General features: G+C 35.4%; 2 protein-coding genes and 1 pseudogene across 2 annotated transcripts; 1 reads left to right on the forward strand and 2 right to left on the reverse strand.

Moving 5' to 3' along the window:
- Positions 1-393: 393 nt before the first annotated feature.
- On the forward strand, positions 394-1,332 carry LOC114041008 (olfactory receptor 4P4-like). The gene has a single exon (XM_027859219.1). The coding sequence runs from the start codon at positions 394-396 to the stop codon at positions 1,330-1,332; it is 939 nt and encodes a 312-aa protein (XP_027715020.1).
- Positions 1,333-6,259: 4,927 nt separating this feature from the next.
- Positions 6,260-7,188, reverse strand: LOC114040975 (annotated as a pseudogene).
- A 10,413-nt stretch (positions 7,189-17,601) lies between these two features.
- Positions 17,602-18,531, reverse strand: LOC114040970 (olfactory receptor 4P4-like). Its single transcript, XM_027859201.1, has one exon. It carries the CDS (start codon positions 18,529-18,531, stop codon positions 17,602-17,604), a length of 930 nt encoding a protein of 309 aa, XP_027715002.1.
- Between the last annotated feature and the right edge of the window lie 446 nt (positions 18,532-18,977).

Below are 18,977 nucleotides of genomic sequence, written 5' to 3' on the forward strand. Positions count from 1 at the left end.
ATACTCCTTAGAATTTACTTGATCTATCTCAAAAGATTCTGTTTCCTGCTACAGGAAGTATCCAAGAAGCAACTAAAAGGCCACTTGAGAATATAGCTAATTCTTGCTCAGTTGTTGTTTAGATTTGATATCAGCCATTCCTTCCAATTCTGACATTCTGTGATCCTGTCAGTAAAATGATCAGAAATCATTGCTATTTCGTAAAACTCCCAACTACCCTGCACATGGCATATTGAAGTGATGCATCGAATTACCCATTCTGTAGATGTCAATTTGTATTCATCAACTTTTTTTCCATAATGCAATTCACACAATACTGATATCGCATTTCTGATGTTGTTTTATGTTTATTTTTTTTCAGATAACTACTGGCCAACTTCTAATTTTCTTAAGATGAATAAAAAGAATAATGTCACTGAATTTATTTTCTTGGGGCTTTCTCAGAATAACCAGGTTCAGATTCTGTGCTTTGTCATTTTCTTATTTTGTTACATGGCTATTTTGATGGGAAATTTCATTGTCATCATCTCTATCATATGCAGCCAGCTCATTGAACAACCCATGTACTTTTTCCTGACTTACTTATCCTTTATGGATATCTGCTACACCTCCACAGTGACCCCTAAACTCATCAGTGATATGCTGGCTGAAAGGAAGAGTATTTCCTATCCTAATTGTCTGATCCAGCTTTACACTATGCACTTCTTTGGAGGAGTGGAGATCTTTATACTCACAGGGATGGCCTATGACCGATATGTGGCCATTTGCAAACCTCTCCACTACATGGCTATCATGAGCAGGGGCAGGTGCAATTCATTCATCTTGGCTGCTTGTGCTGGGGGATTTCTGCATTCATTCCCACAGCTTCTCCTTGCTGTTCTCTTGCCTTTCTGTGGCCCCAATGAGATCGATCACTATTTCTGTGACATTTATCCATTGCTGAAACTTGCCTGCACTGATACCCACAGGTTTGGTCTTTTAGTAATAGCCAATTCAGGGATGATGGCACTGGTGGTTTTCATGGTCCTTATGGCTTCATATGGCTTGATCTTATATACCCTGTGGGCACATTCTTCAGAGAGCTGCCAAAAAGCTCTATCCACATGTGGTTCCCATATCACTGTGGTAGTCTTGTTCTTTGGGCCTTCCCTCTTCATTTATGTTAGACCAGCCACCACATTCCAGGAGGATAAAGTTTGGGCTCTGTTTTACACAATCATTGCTCCCATGTTTAATCCCTTGATATACACTTTGAAGAATTCAGAAATGAAAAATGCCATGAAGAAAGTGTGGAACAAAAACATATTCAAGAGAAGAAAACAAAAGTTCTAAAAAGCATTGCTGACTTTCACTATGAGCCTTGATGTAATGACTGAATACCAACTCATTCAGCACAGGTGTATGAGAGGCTACTCTGAGGCTCACAGAAAAAGTGTGGCATGAGGTGTAGTGCTTAAAGAGACCTAAGAGTTAATCAAGTCCACTACATTGAGCTTACCAAAGAGAAAATGAGTCAGGATTAGCCAAATGAGGTCCCTAAGGTCACACAGCTGGTTTGTTGGTAGACCAGCATTTAAATTCAAGTTTTCTGTCTCAGATTTCAATGATTTTACTCTCACATTGTTAAGCCTTTCTAAATGTTGAAAAATCTTGATTACAAATGATTTCATTTGCTAGTAAGATTGTGTTCATGTATTGTCATTTCACCAATTTATTTAATCATGTAAAGCAAGTGAAAAAATCCAGTTACTGGAAACTTCCCTTTTTAAGTACTAAAATTAAGGGGTAGACATATCTCAAGATGACTGGGTCTTTGTGTCACTGTGTAATAATAGCTTGTATTTATATAGTAACTTAAGACCCGCAAAGCACTTTACACATATAATCTCATTTTATTCTCACAACAGTCCTGTGAGATAAGTGAGATAGGTGTTATTATAATTCTCATTTTACAGATAACAAATCTGTGACAGAAGGAGGTTAAGTGAATTGCCAAGGGTCACATAGTCAGTAAGTATATGAGGTCAGATTTTAACTCAGGTCTTCCTGTCTTCAGGTTCAGCACTTTATTGACTGGGCAATCTAGCCCAATATTACGACTTATGTCTTCTTGTGCTTGTCTCCCCAGCAAGATCAAAGGGAACTAGTAATAGGCAATTAGACAGTGTTACTCACATTGTAGAGTACTCTGATCTTTGTATAATCTATGAAATATGTTAAATAAGTAAATATATATATATATAAATATATATATATATATATACAATCTATCATCTAATCATATCTAACTATATATCACTCAATATCTATCTATCTACTATTGAGGTATAGAGTCACGAGGAGTTTGATCGAATTTAATGTGATATGTTGTATATTTGAGGAAGTAGTATTATCATGTCTACATTAGTATGACCCTTCCATAAACCTTGAATTGAACTATAGTACTAATCTTCCTTTCTTTCAGCCATTAATCTTTTTCCTTAAGGGAAAGCGTGCATGGATCAATTCCCAAATATTTAATAGTTTATTGTTCTTATTGTAAAATGGATTTCTTTTTAAAATGTTTTATATTCTTGATCTTTCTTATTATTATATGTAAATGCATCTATATACATATGTTTATCACATGGATATATTTATATGTGTACAGGTTCATATCCATATACATATATTGCCTGCATATCAATATGTATGCCTATGTAATAAGAAATATTAAGGATAGAAGACATTTTTAAAAGAAACCACAATTAGAATAAGAACATAAATACACATTAACTATATGTGTACATATGTGTATGTATGTGTATATGTGGGTGAGTGTGCATATATTCTTGTAACTTTTGCCACTGTGGAATACTTTCATTGCCATTTTTTTTGATTGAAAAACTTTGATTTCTTAGCTTTACTATCATGTCATATTCAACTCAGGATGTTTTTAACTGCTGATTCTCAAAGGTAATATTCCTAATATGTTCAATGTCTTCTGAATATTGCTATAATTATTGATTCTATATCAAATAATTACAATATTTTTTTCAGTGTACTTTTGTGTATAACTAAAATTTTTGTAACTTTAAATTGTGTGAATTCTATGTTTAAAGTAGATACATTTTATAATGATTCAAATAGCTCATTCATTAGTTAAATAATCTATATTAAAGCTAACTATATGTAAGTTACTCTGTTAAGCACTGAGGGAGGCAAAAAATAAAAATAAAACCTGATATCCATCTTCAAAAAGATCACATTCTTATGGCTTAAGCAACATATACATAATGCATGCATAAAATACTGTAAATGGAAGGTCATTTCAGAGTGAAGGCACTAGCACTGTGTGAGGGACAGAAAAGGCCTTCTGTAGAAGGTTGGTTTTGAGCTTCGTCTCCAAGGAAGCAGGAAGAGGTGGAACATTCCAGCCATACAAGAAAATGAAAGAAAAAGTGTGAAGTCAAAAGACTGTGTGCTGTGATTAAAGAAAAAGTAACAAAAAAAAGCTAATGGAATTGGATCATAGTATATGAGAAGGAAATAAATTATACAAAGTTTGTAAGGTTAGGAAGGGACCATATTTTGAAAGGTTTTAACTTGATTTTACAACTAACTGGTTTTTCTTTCTGAGTGGATGTGTATGACATGAGAAGATTTATGCTTTAGGAAACCTATTTTGGTATCCTAGTTAATGGGAATGGGGAGAGACTTGAGGCAGGCAAATCAACTAAAAGGATATTTGATAATTCCAAAATGAGGTGATGAAGGATGAAGGAGGCAGCAATATTCATGGAGAGAATGTCATCCATGTGGGGGATGTTATGGGATAGGGGAAGGAAACCAATTTATTTATTGCCTACTATGGTTAGGTATCATGCAAAGTACTTTATAAATATTATTTTATTTGAAAAAAATAGAAACAATGAGACTCAGTAAAAGACTGTATATGTGGGATGAATATTAATGAAGAATTAAGTTTGTGAGTCTTGGTCATTGAGAGGTAACTACAGAGTTTGGAAGAGGGGGACTTGTGTGGTGAAAGATGATAGATTATGTTTCAGACATATCACATTTTAGATGACTCTAATATATTTGGTTTGATATGTCTAATAGGTTATTTGAGAATAGAGCTCAAGAGAAAGGTTAGGTTAGAGGTGAAGTTAAAGGTTAAGTTTAGTAGATCTGAGAATTATTAGCATTGAGATGATAATTGAATTGATGAAAGCTGATGAAGCCCAAAGGAAATCATATAAAGGGAGAAAAGAGTGCATGGCAGACTGCTTGGAGTCATACATATTTATTGAGTATAAGCTGGAAAAAATTCAGAAAAGAAGCTTGGAAAGGAGTCATCAGATAGGTTGAAAAAGAATTTTAAGTGTCATGAAATCCAAGAAAGAAATGAATATTCAAGGAAAGAGGGTGATCAATAGGCCCAAAAATTTAAGAGGTCAAGAATGATGACAATTAAGAAAAGGGACATTACATTTGACAACAAAAAGGTCATTGATAATTTTGAAGACAACAATTCCAGTTGAATGATTAGGTCACAAGTCAATAGAGGATTTGGTATGATAGAGATATAGACATTTTTGCCAGGAGCAGAGATAAAGATTTATAATAATAATGATAATAATGTGTGTGGCCTTGGTAAAGTCCTTTCATATCCCTGTGCTATGGCTGTGTCCAATTTCTTCATATGTGAAGTGAAGAGGTAAGTATTTTTTTCCTAAGTACTCTTTCAAAACTATTTATTGAATTCTCAAAACCTACATTCTATCTGGAAACTTCAAAGCAAGTTTCAAATAATTATATCAAAATGTACCTTCACGCAGTCAAGCAAGCAAGTCTCCACATCTGCAAATGCTTTACATGCTGTGCTTCACTCATTTCAAACATAAATACTCTACAGAGACTCCCTCCCTCCAAAAATGATTCCTACTGAGAAGCAAGGTAGAACATGGTCAAGATCTGGTTTGCCCTTTTCAGCTGAATAATATAAATCACAGTGATTAGACCAAGGTGGTGTTCACTAAACTTCAACTTGGCATCATTTAATTATCTCCAAGGAAAGCACTCTGATTTCCAACAGAATTCCTTCTGGGCTACGGGTACAGCTGTATAGCTCTAAACCAATCTCCATCCCTTTTAGCTCTGTGTTCTGATGCAGTTGAAGGACTGTAGCAGAAATAGAAATTGGAGCTGAGGAAGGACACCAGAAATCATACCTGAAATATACATGGTATAATTATGGGACGTGTAAATTTTCAATTAGGGACTTTTTTCCTATTCCATTTCCTGCTCCTTCTACCTTACCTAAGATTACAAGATTTCAAATGTGAGTTGAGATATCCGATAGTTCAAGCCATCCCTCTCATTTTATAAGTGAGGAAACTAAATCTCATAAATGAAAAATGACTTGTGCAAGATCATTTTACTGGTAAGTCATGTCACATACTCTTTCTCTTATTCTCCTTCTTTTACACCTTTTCCTCCTTTGTAGTTTTTCACTCTTCATCTCCCTATTCTATTTCCTCTATTTTTCTCCTCTTTCTTACTCTGTACCTCCCATTTTTGTGAATTTAATATGTGTCTATTATATCCAAGTACTATGTAGGCATTCCAGGAGGCAATCTATTTCACTCACCTGAATACCTGCTTTTCACTGAGGACTAATTGGATTTTTTAAATATAATGAAATCTTATAACCTGTTGAGATGGCCTACCATGGAAAACCCTGATTCTCTGCGTCCTATTTCACATTGGTGGGAGTTTCTTCCATTGATTGGCTGTAAAACTAGAGCCAGCTGCATCTTTAAAACTGGGGAGGCTGGGACAGTCATACTCTTTTTCCTGTTTCAGCATTTCAGAGAAGGTGAAGCTTAACCCCAGCATGGGCACCATGAGCTGAATGTACTATTGATTTGAGAAGGGGGGTTCGTCCCTCTCTCACTTTTTCCCTGTGGCCCTGAGATATGGGTATAGGATAATCCTTTTATTCTGCTTTATTTGCCCATCTCATATTCTTTAGTGAAAACAAACAAAAGGGGCTGAAGTCAATGACTACAGAATACCTAGATAGCTAAAATCCCATGAGGGATTTAGGAGAACCCTGGGAGAGTCATGAAATGTAACATTTCCTGGCACTCTGGAGCCTGGGTAGTCAGTGTTATTAAAGTACTGTTTATTCCTAAAAGTTTTGTGATGCAAATACTTATTTCTTAACAGAATAGAAGTAAAAGAAAAACAAAACACACGTTACAATTCATCTGTTTTATTTGAATAACAAAGCCAATTTTCTTGACCACAACAGTCTCATGTCATTCTTCATTTCTGCATTTCTCAGTGTGTAGATGAGAGGGTACAACATGGGTGCAATCACAGTGTAAAACACTGAGAACTCTTTGTCATTATTTAGGAAACTGGGAGGTGGGATATAGGTGGAGATAGCCGGTACAAAGAACAGAACAACGACCATGACATGGGAAGCACAGGTGGAGAGGGCTTTCCATCGAGCGTCTGATGAATGGTTCCTAAGATTATATAATATGATGATGTAAGACACCACCAACACCAAAAAGGGTTGCCAAGACAACCATTCCAGTGTTAGCAATGACTAAAATACTAGCAACATGGGTATCTGTGCAGGCAAGCTTTAAGAGGGGTTTTGAGTCACAGAGGTAGTGATCTATTTGATTAGGGCCACAGAAAGGCAACCTCAGGATCATGAGTAGCTGGACAATGGAGTGCCAAAATGCCACCACCTAGGCAAGCAGGATCAGCATGTTACATCTCTGCCTGTTGACAATTATCATGTAGTGTAAGGGTTTACAGATGGCAATGTAGCGATCAAAGGTCATGGACACCAGGATGAACATCTCAGCACATCCAAGAAAACGAAAAGTAGAGTTGAGTCATGCAGCAATTATAGGAGATTGTCTTCCTTGTGTCAGTTAAGTCACTAATCAGCCTGGATATGATGGTGGAAGTGAAGCATGGATCTGTGAAGGACAAATGCCAAAGAAAGTAGTACATGGGCTGCTGCATCAGATGGCTGGATGTGATGGTGATGAAGATAATGAAATTCTCCAGAAAGATTGCTAAATAGCAGGTCAAGAAAATGACTGAACATATTGTTGTCATTTCTTTCTTCATCAGAAGTCCCAAGAGTATAAATTCAGTGACATTATTTTGATTTTCCATGTAATCAGAGTAGGAAATAGCTGTCTAGAAGTTTAATTAACCTGAAAATATAGAGGGCATGATGAAGCTTAGTTAGCATCAAATGAATAATTCTTTAAAAAGGTGAAGTCCAATTCCACATTATTACTACAACTCACACTGTATTCTTAAATTGATTCCTGTTTTTTAAACATTTTAAAATGAGAGGATCAAAGATAGTCAATATTACCCACCCCATGGAATATTTTCTAAAATGCATTGTCCACTTACAGGACTAATATGAAAGTATGTTTACTAGGAATGTGTATGTAGAGGCTATATAAGATTGTGTGCCATCATGGGGAGGGAGGAAAGAAGGAAGGGAGAGAAAATTTTAAATTCAAAAGCTTACAGAAGTGAATGTTGAAAATAAACATAAATTAAATAAGTAAACATAAAGTAAAAAATAAAGAAACTACATTTGAAAAAGTTAAGAAGACAAAAACAAAGTAAAATAAAATAAAATTCATTGTCCATCCAACAATTCCTTCTTTGCCAATAAAATACACCAATATCTTTAGTTTCATAAATATAATATCAATTTAAAAGAGATGGCAATATTCTAAGAATATTTGACTCTATTTTGACATTAATTGGATCCTTGTCATACTAAGTTGATCACAACATAATTAAATTTAATACATTTAATTTTAAAAAGTGAACAATAAAGAAGACCTATAGATATTCTTTTTTAAGCCAAAGAACATCTATATAAATCTTTTCTTTTTACATAGAAAAAATTAAAAATCTAAACATTAAGTACCAAAGTGAACATTTTATAATTACTCAAGAAATCAAGGATAAATATATAGGGTATCATCATAAGCAAACATGAAAAGCAATAGAGTTGCAGGCCCTTTCCCACCCCACATACCTAAGTCATACATTAGATTAAATTAAATTAAATTAAATTAAATCATTCCTGGCTTTTAAAGTATCAAACAATAGTCCAGTGAGGAGACTAGAGTGCAGACACACAGACACAAACACACAGACACACAAACAAACACAAAGTATACCAAATTACATGCTGACTAGAAATCAAGTGTATAAAATAGATTTTCTAGAAATACTTTACAAAGTTCTCAGAAACAAGTCAGGAGAATGTCTTTCCATTACATAATGGGCACCCTAGGCAGAAGATAAACCTAATTATGGTCAAGGAGATGGACCACATGCTATCTTGCATGTATCTCAAAGCTGATTCCTTTCTATACCCACCCCAAGCATTAAATGTCTGGTAGGTCCGGGACATTGAAGTTTCTCCATACATTTCCTGGAGTCATCAACTACTAGGAAACCAAATACCACCCAAAGAAACTTTACTCTGCCTTTCAACAATATTTAAGAGTTTCCTGTCCTTTTTTGGAGAACAAATCTGCCTCTTTGCTACTTATATCCATGACTGCTCACTCCACCCTGTAGGACTGAGAGTAATTCTCCCTCAAGTAATTCCTTCATATAAGTGAAAATAGTTGTGATATCTTCTTTCTTCATGGTTAAGCATATCCATTGATTTCAATGGATGTTCTTATGGCATGACATTGATGTTTCCCACCACACTGATTGTCCTCTTCTGGACATTATATATCCCATCAGTGTCATTTTTCACATGTAAAACCAGAATTTAGCAGAATATTCCAGATGCTAAAATGCACATAGGTCTATGCAGGCAAGTTTTAAGAGGAGTTTTGAGTCATACATATAATTGAGTATTTGATCACAACCACAGAAAGGTAACCTCTATATCATTAGTAGATCGACAGAGTACCAAAATGTCACCACCCAGGCAAGCATGATAGATGTGTTATGTCACTGTCTATTGACAATCATCATGGAGTGTAAGGGTTTATAGATGGTGACATGCCCATCAAAGATCATGGGCACCAGGACCACTAACTTGACACCTCCCAGTAAATGAGAAGTAAAGAGCTGAGTCATACCTCAGTCAGACTAAGGCAGGACTAGGGAATTGTTCCTAAGATTTCTGCCTCCTTCAGAGGGGGGACCCAGATACAATTTTTATTACCTCTTAGGCATTTTGCCATCTTCAAAACAGTGCTTAACATGTTATACTTTGTATATGGTAGGAATCTAATAACTGTATGTGGAGATACTGTTGGAGGAAGCATTTCCTCTGGGCTGAGTTCTGTGATTGTACTAGGTGAGGTACAGTAGTTAGAAGGCTCATTTATGGAGCTAACAGAACTGATTTATATCATAATCTGTTATTGAGTCAAGGTTAATTGAGGATCCCCTTCCCATTTGGAGGACATGATCAGATTATAGATAAGATGAATATCTGGTGCCATTTGGAATGAATGCCTAACATAGCTTCTGTCCAATTTCTATGCAGAATTTCAATCCTCTTCCAAGTGTCCTGACAAAATTCAATTGGAATCTAGTGTAATGTTTCTTAGGCCACCTTTCAATGAATAGTGTGTGTCCTGGCCTTTGGGGTCTAGTAGATTGGAGATAGAAACAGTGCATTCCTGAATATTCCAAAGTGGAATACAGAAAAAAAAAACCTGAAGGATTTCCTTTACACATTTTCCAGCTGTGTATCTCATATCTCTGTGATAGATCTGACTATGATCTATCCCAATATAATAAATCATACGTTGGACTTTACAGTTGGAAGAGAACATGGTTGTCATGATATCTAAATCCCTCCATTTACAGATGAGAAAACTGAAGATAACATAGTGAAATGATTTGATAATTGCCATAGATAGTAAGCAATGAAGCTGGTCTTCAAAAATAGATGCTCTGGATTCAAATTCAATTTCTTCTTGCCAATAGATTTTTCCAAGTTCCAAAGCAAGAAACAGTGAGATTGAGCCAGTGACTGCTAGCAGTGTGACAGAGAACTGTCCTACTGGAAAATGTCTATAAGGGGATGACATCCATTACATGCTATAGCTTGTAGTTTGACTTTAAGCACTTGATTTAATCACTGAATTTCACTTTACTCACAAATAGGAGTCATAATAAATATGTGACATATCACAGCCTCCTGGTGATAGGTCAGATAATATTTGACAATGAACTTTGAAATGCATTAAGCGCTTGTGCCACTGTGAGGATCTCTCATGCTAAATGAAACTATTTCCACCTAAATTCCTCCTCTTCTTCCTCAAAAATGTATTAGAGAAGAACAAACTGATGCCTAAAAGAAATAATAATCACATTTCCATAATACATAACAGTTTTCGATAGCACTTTCCTCATAACAACCCTTTTTGCTATATTTTTTCACTCACCTTTGTCCCATGGGTGAAGGCAGGGAAGTGAAGAAGGACTCAGTGATAAGCAGTATGTGTGGGAAAGAGAGGAAAATAATTTTGAGGAGTGTGATAATATAGTGAATAGGGCCTGTGGTTGAACTGAGGTCGCCTGGTTAATGTGTCTTCCATTTTTATGAGCTGTGCAGACCTTTAACAAAACCATTAAAGAGTTTTGATTACTTAATCTATGAAGATGATGCTTTGAGAGGGAATGCATATAAATATACATAAACACACACATTAGAGAGAGATTTCTGAAATTAGCAGAATGGTGTTATATATATAGGAAGGGGATATTAACCTGGGAACTGTGGATAGATTTCAAGATGTTTGTGATGTTGGATGGAAAAAGATACATCTTTTTAAAAAAAATATGAGTGGGTTCAGGACCACCTTTTACCTCTCATTCCATCTTTGGTTTTTCTCCAGGTGTTTTTGTGCATGTGCAAGTGTTTGTATGTGAAACATTTTTGATAGTACGAGAATTTGTAACTCCATCTTGTACCTAATCAGTTAAGTTAAATTTTTTAGACTCATCTTGTGAGTGCCTGAATTGATATTTCTTAGGAGATAATGATGATGACAATGAAGATGATGATGATGAAGCTAAGCTACTCGCATAGACTCACATAGCTAATAAATGTCTGTGCTAGGCTTTGAACTCAGTTGTTTCTGATTCCAAATCTAGCATGCATTATACGGTCTTGTTGACATTGCCCATTCATTTTTTTTATTTTCTAGGCAATGGGGTTAAGTGACTTGCCCAGGGTCACACAATTGGTAAGTGTTATGTGTTTGAGGCTGAATTTGAACTCTGGTCCTCCTGAATCCAAGGCCAGTGCTCTATCCACTGCACCACCTAGCTGCCCCAGACCATTCATTTTTAAAGTGGAAATTAGAGCTCCCAAAGTTCTAATGACATTATTATAATGTAGGAAGTTTCTTTTGAAAGGATAAATTTGCGTGAAACTGAGAGCCAAAAAGCGACACAGGAACCTATCTCTTGAATTTCTTTTTTTCAAAGACATCAGCAGAAAGCAAGGGAGAGTAGATTGGAAAGTGTCATTTCTCTCCTAAGCCTGCTCCTATTTCTCTGTATTTATTTATTTTTCCACCATTCTTTGGTTTCTCATCCTTGAAGAGGACTACCACCTTACAGAATTCCTTCCTCCTATTGGTCAGTTCTTATTTCAACATCCCTTTTAAAGAAATATCCAGGCCAGCCATTTTCATTCCATCAATCCTCATTAGGCTCTGCTCTTCACTGTTTGGAATTCCTTTCCTACCATGCCCATCTAAATAGACCTAGTTCTCCCATGTCCTGTCTTCCCAAATTGTCAGCACTCTTTTACATGTTGTGTTTCATCATTAGAGTATAAGTTCCTTGAGGGCAAGGACTGTCTTTCTTTTTACTTGTACTTGTATCTCAAGTGCTTTGCACACTGCCTGACACAATACTTGTGGATTTGGCTGAAATACTTAACTATCAAGGAAAAACTTTGATTACTTCACAGTTGAAACAGCGCCTGTCCCTATGTCACAGCTCATTTCTTTGTCATTCTTCAAAAAGGACTATATTCTGTATTTGAGATGAAGAGTCATGCAAGAGAAGAAAAAAAGATAGATTATTCTTTCTGTTCATTCTTTCCATAGTATATTATATGTGAAGTAATTAAATTGTACAAAGCCTGGTGTCAAAACACCAACAGTTATACAAAGTGTTGATAAGGATATGGCCCAGGTTTTTACCCTGGACTTGATGGATTTTTTTAAAAGAATACACATTAATGTACATTTGGTGACACAATCACCATTTCTTCATCAAGGGCATAAAGAGAGAAAACCAAAAAATTAAAACCCATCTTTTTATTTAAATAACAATGACATTTGGTTTGACCACATCTTCTGCATGACATTCTTCATCTCTGCATTTCTCAGTGTGTAGATGAGAGGGTTCAGCATGGGTCCAATGACAGTGGAAAACAGTGGAAAACTCGGGACAGCTAGGCGGTGCAGTTGATAGAGCACCGGCCCCGGATTCAGGAGGAAATGAGTTCAAATACGGCCTCAGACACATAACACTTACTAGTTCTGTGACCCTGATCAAGTCACTTAACCCCATTGCCTAGCCAAAAAAAAAAAAAAAAAAACCATGGTAAAACCCTTATCATTTTTGTTGGCACTGGAAGGTCAAATATAGGTGGAAATACAGGGCACAAAGAAAGAACAACAACCATGACATGGGAGCCACAAGTGGAAAGGGCTTTGTGCCAACCTTCTGATGAGTGCTTTCTAAGATTGTATAATATGACAATGTAAGATGCCACCAAGACAAGAAAAGTAGGTAACACAACCATGCCAAAATTAGCTATAACTAAGATATTAGCAATATGTGTGTCTGCACAGACAAGTTTTAAGAAAGATTTTACATCACAAAAATAGTGGTCTATTTGATTAGGGCCACAAAATGGTAACCTAGCTAACATGAGCATCTGAGCAATGGCATGCCAAAAGGCCACCCCCCAGGCCATCAAGATCATTGTGATACATCTCTGATGATTCACTATGATCATGTAGTGTAAGGGTCTTAGTTCCAAGGTTTAAAAAGGAGATTGACAGTGGATAGAGCACCAAGCCTGAAGTCAGGAGGACCTGAGTTCAAATATGACCTCAGACCAAACACTTGACACTTACTAGCTGTGTGACCCTGGGCAAATCACTTAACCCCAATTGCCTTTAAAAAAAAAAGACATTCATAAGCTGAAGAATGGTGAGAGCAGTACGGTTAGAAAGCCTTATTCTTAGTCACATGAGGACCACATAAAGCAACAGAACATAAAAGACTTGAAAAAGAAAAGACTCAAGGTGAACATGATAGCTTCAGGTATATGAAGAGATGTTATTTGTAAGAGATTTCTATTTTCCTGAGTACAGAACAAAGAACTATGTGTAAAAGATCTAAAGAAGTAAATGTTTACTTGTTCACTTGGAATCAGAGGGAAAAAAATACTCCTTAAAAATTAGAACAATCCCAAAAGGGGGAGAGGGAGGGCAAGATGGGGGAGAAGAGAGAGAGAGACAGAGACAGAGAGAGACAGAGAGAGAGACAGAGAAAGAGACAGAGAGAGAGAAAGAGAGACAGAGACAGAGAGACAGACAGAGAGACAGACAGACAGACAGACAGAGACAGAGAGACAAAGAGAGAGATAGACAGAGAGAGACAGAGACAGAGACAGAGAGAGAGGCTTTCAAGTGAGTGAACATTTCCAAGGAAACTTTCCTCAACTATTTTTCAACATTTCTCAACTATTAGAGCAATCAAATGTATAACTCTTTAATGTTTACATACTTCTTTTAAAATATTATCTCATTTTATGCTCATAAAAACAAAATAAAACAAAACAAAACTTAGAGATAGGTACTGTTCTAGATGGGGGAATTGAGACTGGTAGAGATTCAGTGACTTGCCCAGTATCACATAGCTAGTAAGTATCTGAAGTTACGTTTGAACTCAAAAATGTTATAATATAATATGTGAAACTCAAAAATGTCTTCCTTTCCTATATTTTCCCTATACTTTTCAAAAATATATCAAGGGCTGTTGAGGTCTCTCCCAAATGTCAAATTCATTGATTTTGTTACAATTAGTCCCAATAATGCTGGAGCTATGAGGTGCCTTTTCATGAGGGTACTACTCAACCCCTGTATTCTAAATGCATACCCACTCTACCACTGATGTGACATATATTTATTGGAGAATGTTCCACAATTTTAAAAATATTTTTCTCACTTTCATACCAGCAAATATCTTCACTTTTAGCTAGTTGTAGCAACTGGCAATTGCATGTGAATGAAATAGTAGTTGTGTTTAAGTTATCATTTAAGTAGTGTTGACTCTGAGAACACCTTGACCCCAGGGTCAACTTTGCTTAAGGGATCTAATCCTTAAGTGAAGTTGAGAGAAGGGAAACTATTAAAGAATCCCTACATCACTCCTCTTCTCAAAACCCTTCTGTTGCTCTAAATTGCTTATTGAGAAGGTGCAAGTAATTCCTTACTTAAGACCTCCCACAATCTGCCACCACTCTTAGCTCTCCAACTTTAAATCCCAGGACTCTGCCACATACTTAATGTTCTAGTCAAAGTGGGGAGCTCACATAATCATCATTTCTTTCTTCTCTTCCATCATTTACTGACATAGTTCTCAACTCCTGAAATGTCCCCACTAATTATTTACATCTTTGAAAATTATCCTTCCCCTTCAAATAATGTCCTTCTCCTTCAAGGCATCCTTGATTCCCAGATATGAAATTATCTTAATTTCTCTATTTCTATCAAACTATGTTATAGCTCCATTTTGACTGATTGTCACATTCTACAAAGTAGTTATTTTTCGGTTAATGCCACAGTTTTCAACCTTTTCCAAAGTCTTCAGACTCCTCTCAACTTAAAAGAAAAATATTTTGGACTTCAAAGTTATTTCATTTATGTAGGTGAGTTCACCCAATATTTACTGTTTAGAAATTTAAGCTAATAATATTTAATATACTTCTTAATTTACTTGAAGTAAGAATGAACTCATTTTGTTAACATAATATATTTTATGAAAAATCTGTGTTTTCCAAAATGAAAAAAGGGGGGGGGGAATGGCAGAGATTAGAGATTCACCAATGTTTGACAAAGTCCATACCGTTTTGGAAGTTATTTTTCCTCTCCACATAAAATCTAAATTTACCTCCCTATAACATTCACTCATTGTTCCTGGTTCTGCCCTCTGAGATCAAACAGAAAAGAAAAAGTTAATCCATTCTGCACATAGGATTTTATATATATATATGTACATATGTATGTATATGTATATAAGTGTGTGTGTATGTATACGCATGCATATACATGCATACATACATATGCTGTATTAGCTTCTTTCATCTGAAAGGTCCCATAGGAACAATCTTAAATACATTTTTGTGCCTCTCCCTAGAAGTTCATATTGTACTTGCATGTAGTAGGTCCTTAATAAACGACATTTTAAAATTTTTATCTTGGTTTTACTACCCACTAGAAGATTATGAACATAGTACTATTTCTAAACCATCTTATTGAGGTATGGGTGAATATATACATACATGTATGTATGTATGTTTACATATATGATGTATGTTTACGTATATGTTTACATATACATACACAAACATGCGCATATATATAGAATATTCAGAAGGGGAAATGCAAGGTGATCTTTAAAATGAATGAATTTATTAATGAAAAAAGTACTAAGCTCTCACACTGTACCAAGCATCATGCTAAAGGTTGTTAATGCAAATAAAAAAAATAGTGTCTTTATCTTTAGAGAACAGACATTCACAAAGGAGATAATAACACATTTTTAAGAAAGCAGTAGTTAATGAGGCCTATTTTGATTTGGAAAAGTTAAAACACTTGTGATTGCGGTGATAGAACTGCAGGTTGACAGGAAGGTGACATAATCAATTTCAAAATATTTAAAGTTTGAATCATAGTTAGACTTTCTCTATAAAGAAACTAAGACCTAGGAGGATTAACTGATTTGGCAGACATTGTTAAGGTATGAAATGTTACAGAACAATTTGAAACTCTCTTGTTGGCTACAGCACCTTCTTAACAACTTTGCCCATGAACAACAATTGTTCCTCTACTTGCTCTAAGAATTATATTAATTGATTAGAATTTCAACTCACTGAGAGAACAGATCATCTTGTTTTCTTATATTTGCATCTCCTGTATGTTACACAGTGTTTGGTATGTAGTAAGTACTTAATAGACTCATATTTCTCTGTGAGTCTCTGTCTCTGCGTTCCTGTCTCTCTGTTTCTTGGTTTTTGTTTGTCTTTCTCTTTGTTCCTCTCACTCTCTGACCCTCTCTTTGTTTCTCTGCCTACATTTCTTTTTCTCTTCTTTCTCTCTCCTTGTCTCTCTCTTAATTCACAAATCCAGTACACTTCCCATCATACCATGCAGCTTTCCCTTAAAGTGAAGACAGGCAGTCAATCACTAAGCAAGTATTAAGCACTCGATAGTAGCCAAGCACTGTAATAAATACAGGGCATAAAAAGAAATTGAAAAACCCAAAACATTCTTCCTACTGTCAAGGGAGAATGCATTCTAAGTAAGAACACAAAATAATATAATTTTTAATGGATCTATATTATGTACATCCTATTAAAATAGAGTGTCAAAAGAAATCAATCTGAATGAGCAGATATTAGATGTAGTTAATTGAGAACCAGGAAAGACCTTCTCCAGAAGATAGAATTTGAGCTTAGTCTAGAAGGAAGCCAGGGGAGCTAGGAGGTAGAGATGAGAAAAGGGAACTGTGGAGGAACTGGGGACAGACAATACAAATACAGGGACTTAAGATAAGTAGTGTAATTAATTTAGATAAGCAAGTAGGCCTTGGTGATGTGTGGAGGGCAGTAAAGTATAAGAAGATTGTAACTGAGAACAGTAAAAATGGGAGGGAATTAAAAAATAAAGAAAAGTGATTACTTCACAGTCCTTCTATAGGCTGCCTTTTTACTGATTCCTCAGGCTGTATTACTAAACATCTAGACATGGAATGATAATTTGTATAACAAAGGAACATTGTAATAGATTATTCTTTTCTTTAATCTTTTCCATTCCATATCATTAGGGGAATTATTAATTTAGATTTGTGTAAAACTACCATACTAGGCACCAATTCTGATATAAAGGTACATAAAATAAGATTCCTGCTTTTAATCCATGAATTGTTGGCCTTTAAAAAAAATAACCCCTATTCTTAGTGAAAATGGAGGGTTTTTTTTATACATTTTCTTTATAATTCTTGCTTTTTTATGAAATGGCTAATATGGAATAATGTTTTGCATGATTTCACAGGTATAATTGATATATTTCTTGTCTTCTCAATGGGTAAAGGAGGGGTGAGAGGGAGGAAGAGAATTTGAAAATTAAAACGTTTTAATTAATGTTACAAATAAAATAAAAAGAAGAAAAAATAAAGTTCATCCCTGAAAAAAATGGTGAAAATAGTAGTATGTTGTAATTTCTTCAAAAGACTGTCAATGAAAAATCAAATTAAAATTCTCTTTTATTTGAATATTAAAAATATTTTCATTGCCCATACCTTCTGCATAGCATTCTTCATCTCTGTATTTCTCAGTGTATAGATGAGAGGATTCATCATGGGTGCAATGACTGTATAAAACATTGAGAACTCCTTGTCATTTTGGCTGGCACTGGGAGGTGGGATATAGGTGGCAATACAAGGTACAAAGAACAGAAGAACGACCATGACATGGGAAGCACAGGTGGAGAGGGCTTTCCATCGAGCGTCTGATGAATGGTTCCTAAGATTATATAATATGATGATGTAAGATGCCACCAAAACCAGAAAGGTGGCCAAGACAACCATCCCAGTGTTTGCAATGACTAAGATAATAGGGATACGTGTATCAGTACAGACAAGTTTTAAGAGAGCTTTCACATCACATATATAGTGATCCACTTGATTAGGACCACAGAAAGGTAATCGAATGACCATGATCATCTGGGCAATACCATGCCAAAAGGCGACTAGCCAGGCCATCAGGAGCATCATATTACATCTCTGTCTATTCATAATGATCATGTAATGCAAAGGTTTACAGATGGCGACATAACGATCAAAGGCCATAGACACCAGAATGAACACTTCAACACCTGCAAGAAAATGAGCCATAAAGAGCTGAGTCATACAGCTTTTATAGGATATGGATTTTTGCTTGGCAATTAAGTCCCTGAGTAGCCTGGGAACCACAGTGGAAGTATAGGCAAGATCCATGTAGGATAAATGACAGAGAAAGTAGTACATAGGTTGCTGGATTAAATGACTGCATATGATAGTGATGAAGATAATAATGTTCCCAAAGAAGATGGCAAAATAGCAGATCAAAAAGATTACAAAACATATCATCTTAATCTCTGGCTTCTTGAATAGTCCCAAGAGAACAAATTCTGTGACATTGTTCTGAATTTCCATGTATTTAAAGTAGAGAACAGCTTTCCTGAAGAATTCTAATTCATCTGAAATTAAGCCATATAGGACAAATCAGTAAAAGCACTAAGTTTGTAGATTTTTTAAAATAAAGGCTCACTAGTAGATTGTAGATATAATTTAATTCTGTATTTTGGCTTTCTTCTTTATATTTAAATGAAAATACAAAATTTTGTTTCAATTTCATTGAGATGATGGGTATTCTCCTAAAATTAAATATCTATCCAGTAGCCCTTCTCATGCTATTAAAATCGATTTATACCTATAAGTTAAAAATGCAATATAACTTTAAAAGATATGATACTGTCTTAAAAGTGTCTTTTAATGGATTTCTAAATCATGAAGATCTTTTTTGTAAGGACTCACCCTATATCAGCCAGTTCTTAAAATAATTAAATAGAGTTGGTTAAAAAAAGGAAATTCCTGATATT

The sequence above is a fragment of the Vombatus ursinus genome, unplaced genomic scaffold, assembly GCF_900497805.2.
Source record: "Vombatus ursinus unplaced genomic scaffold, bare-nosed wombat genome assembly UNPS02014163.1, whole genome shotgun sequence".
NCBI classification, from domain to species: Eukaryota; Metazoa; Chordata; class Mammalia; order Diprotodontia; family Vombatidae; genus Vombatus; species Vombatus ursinus.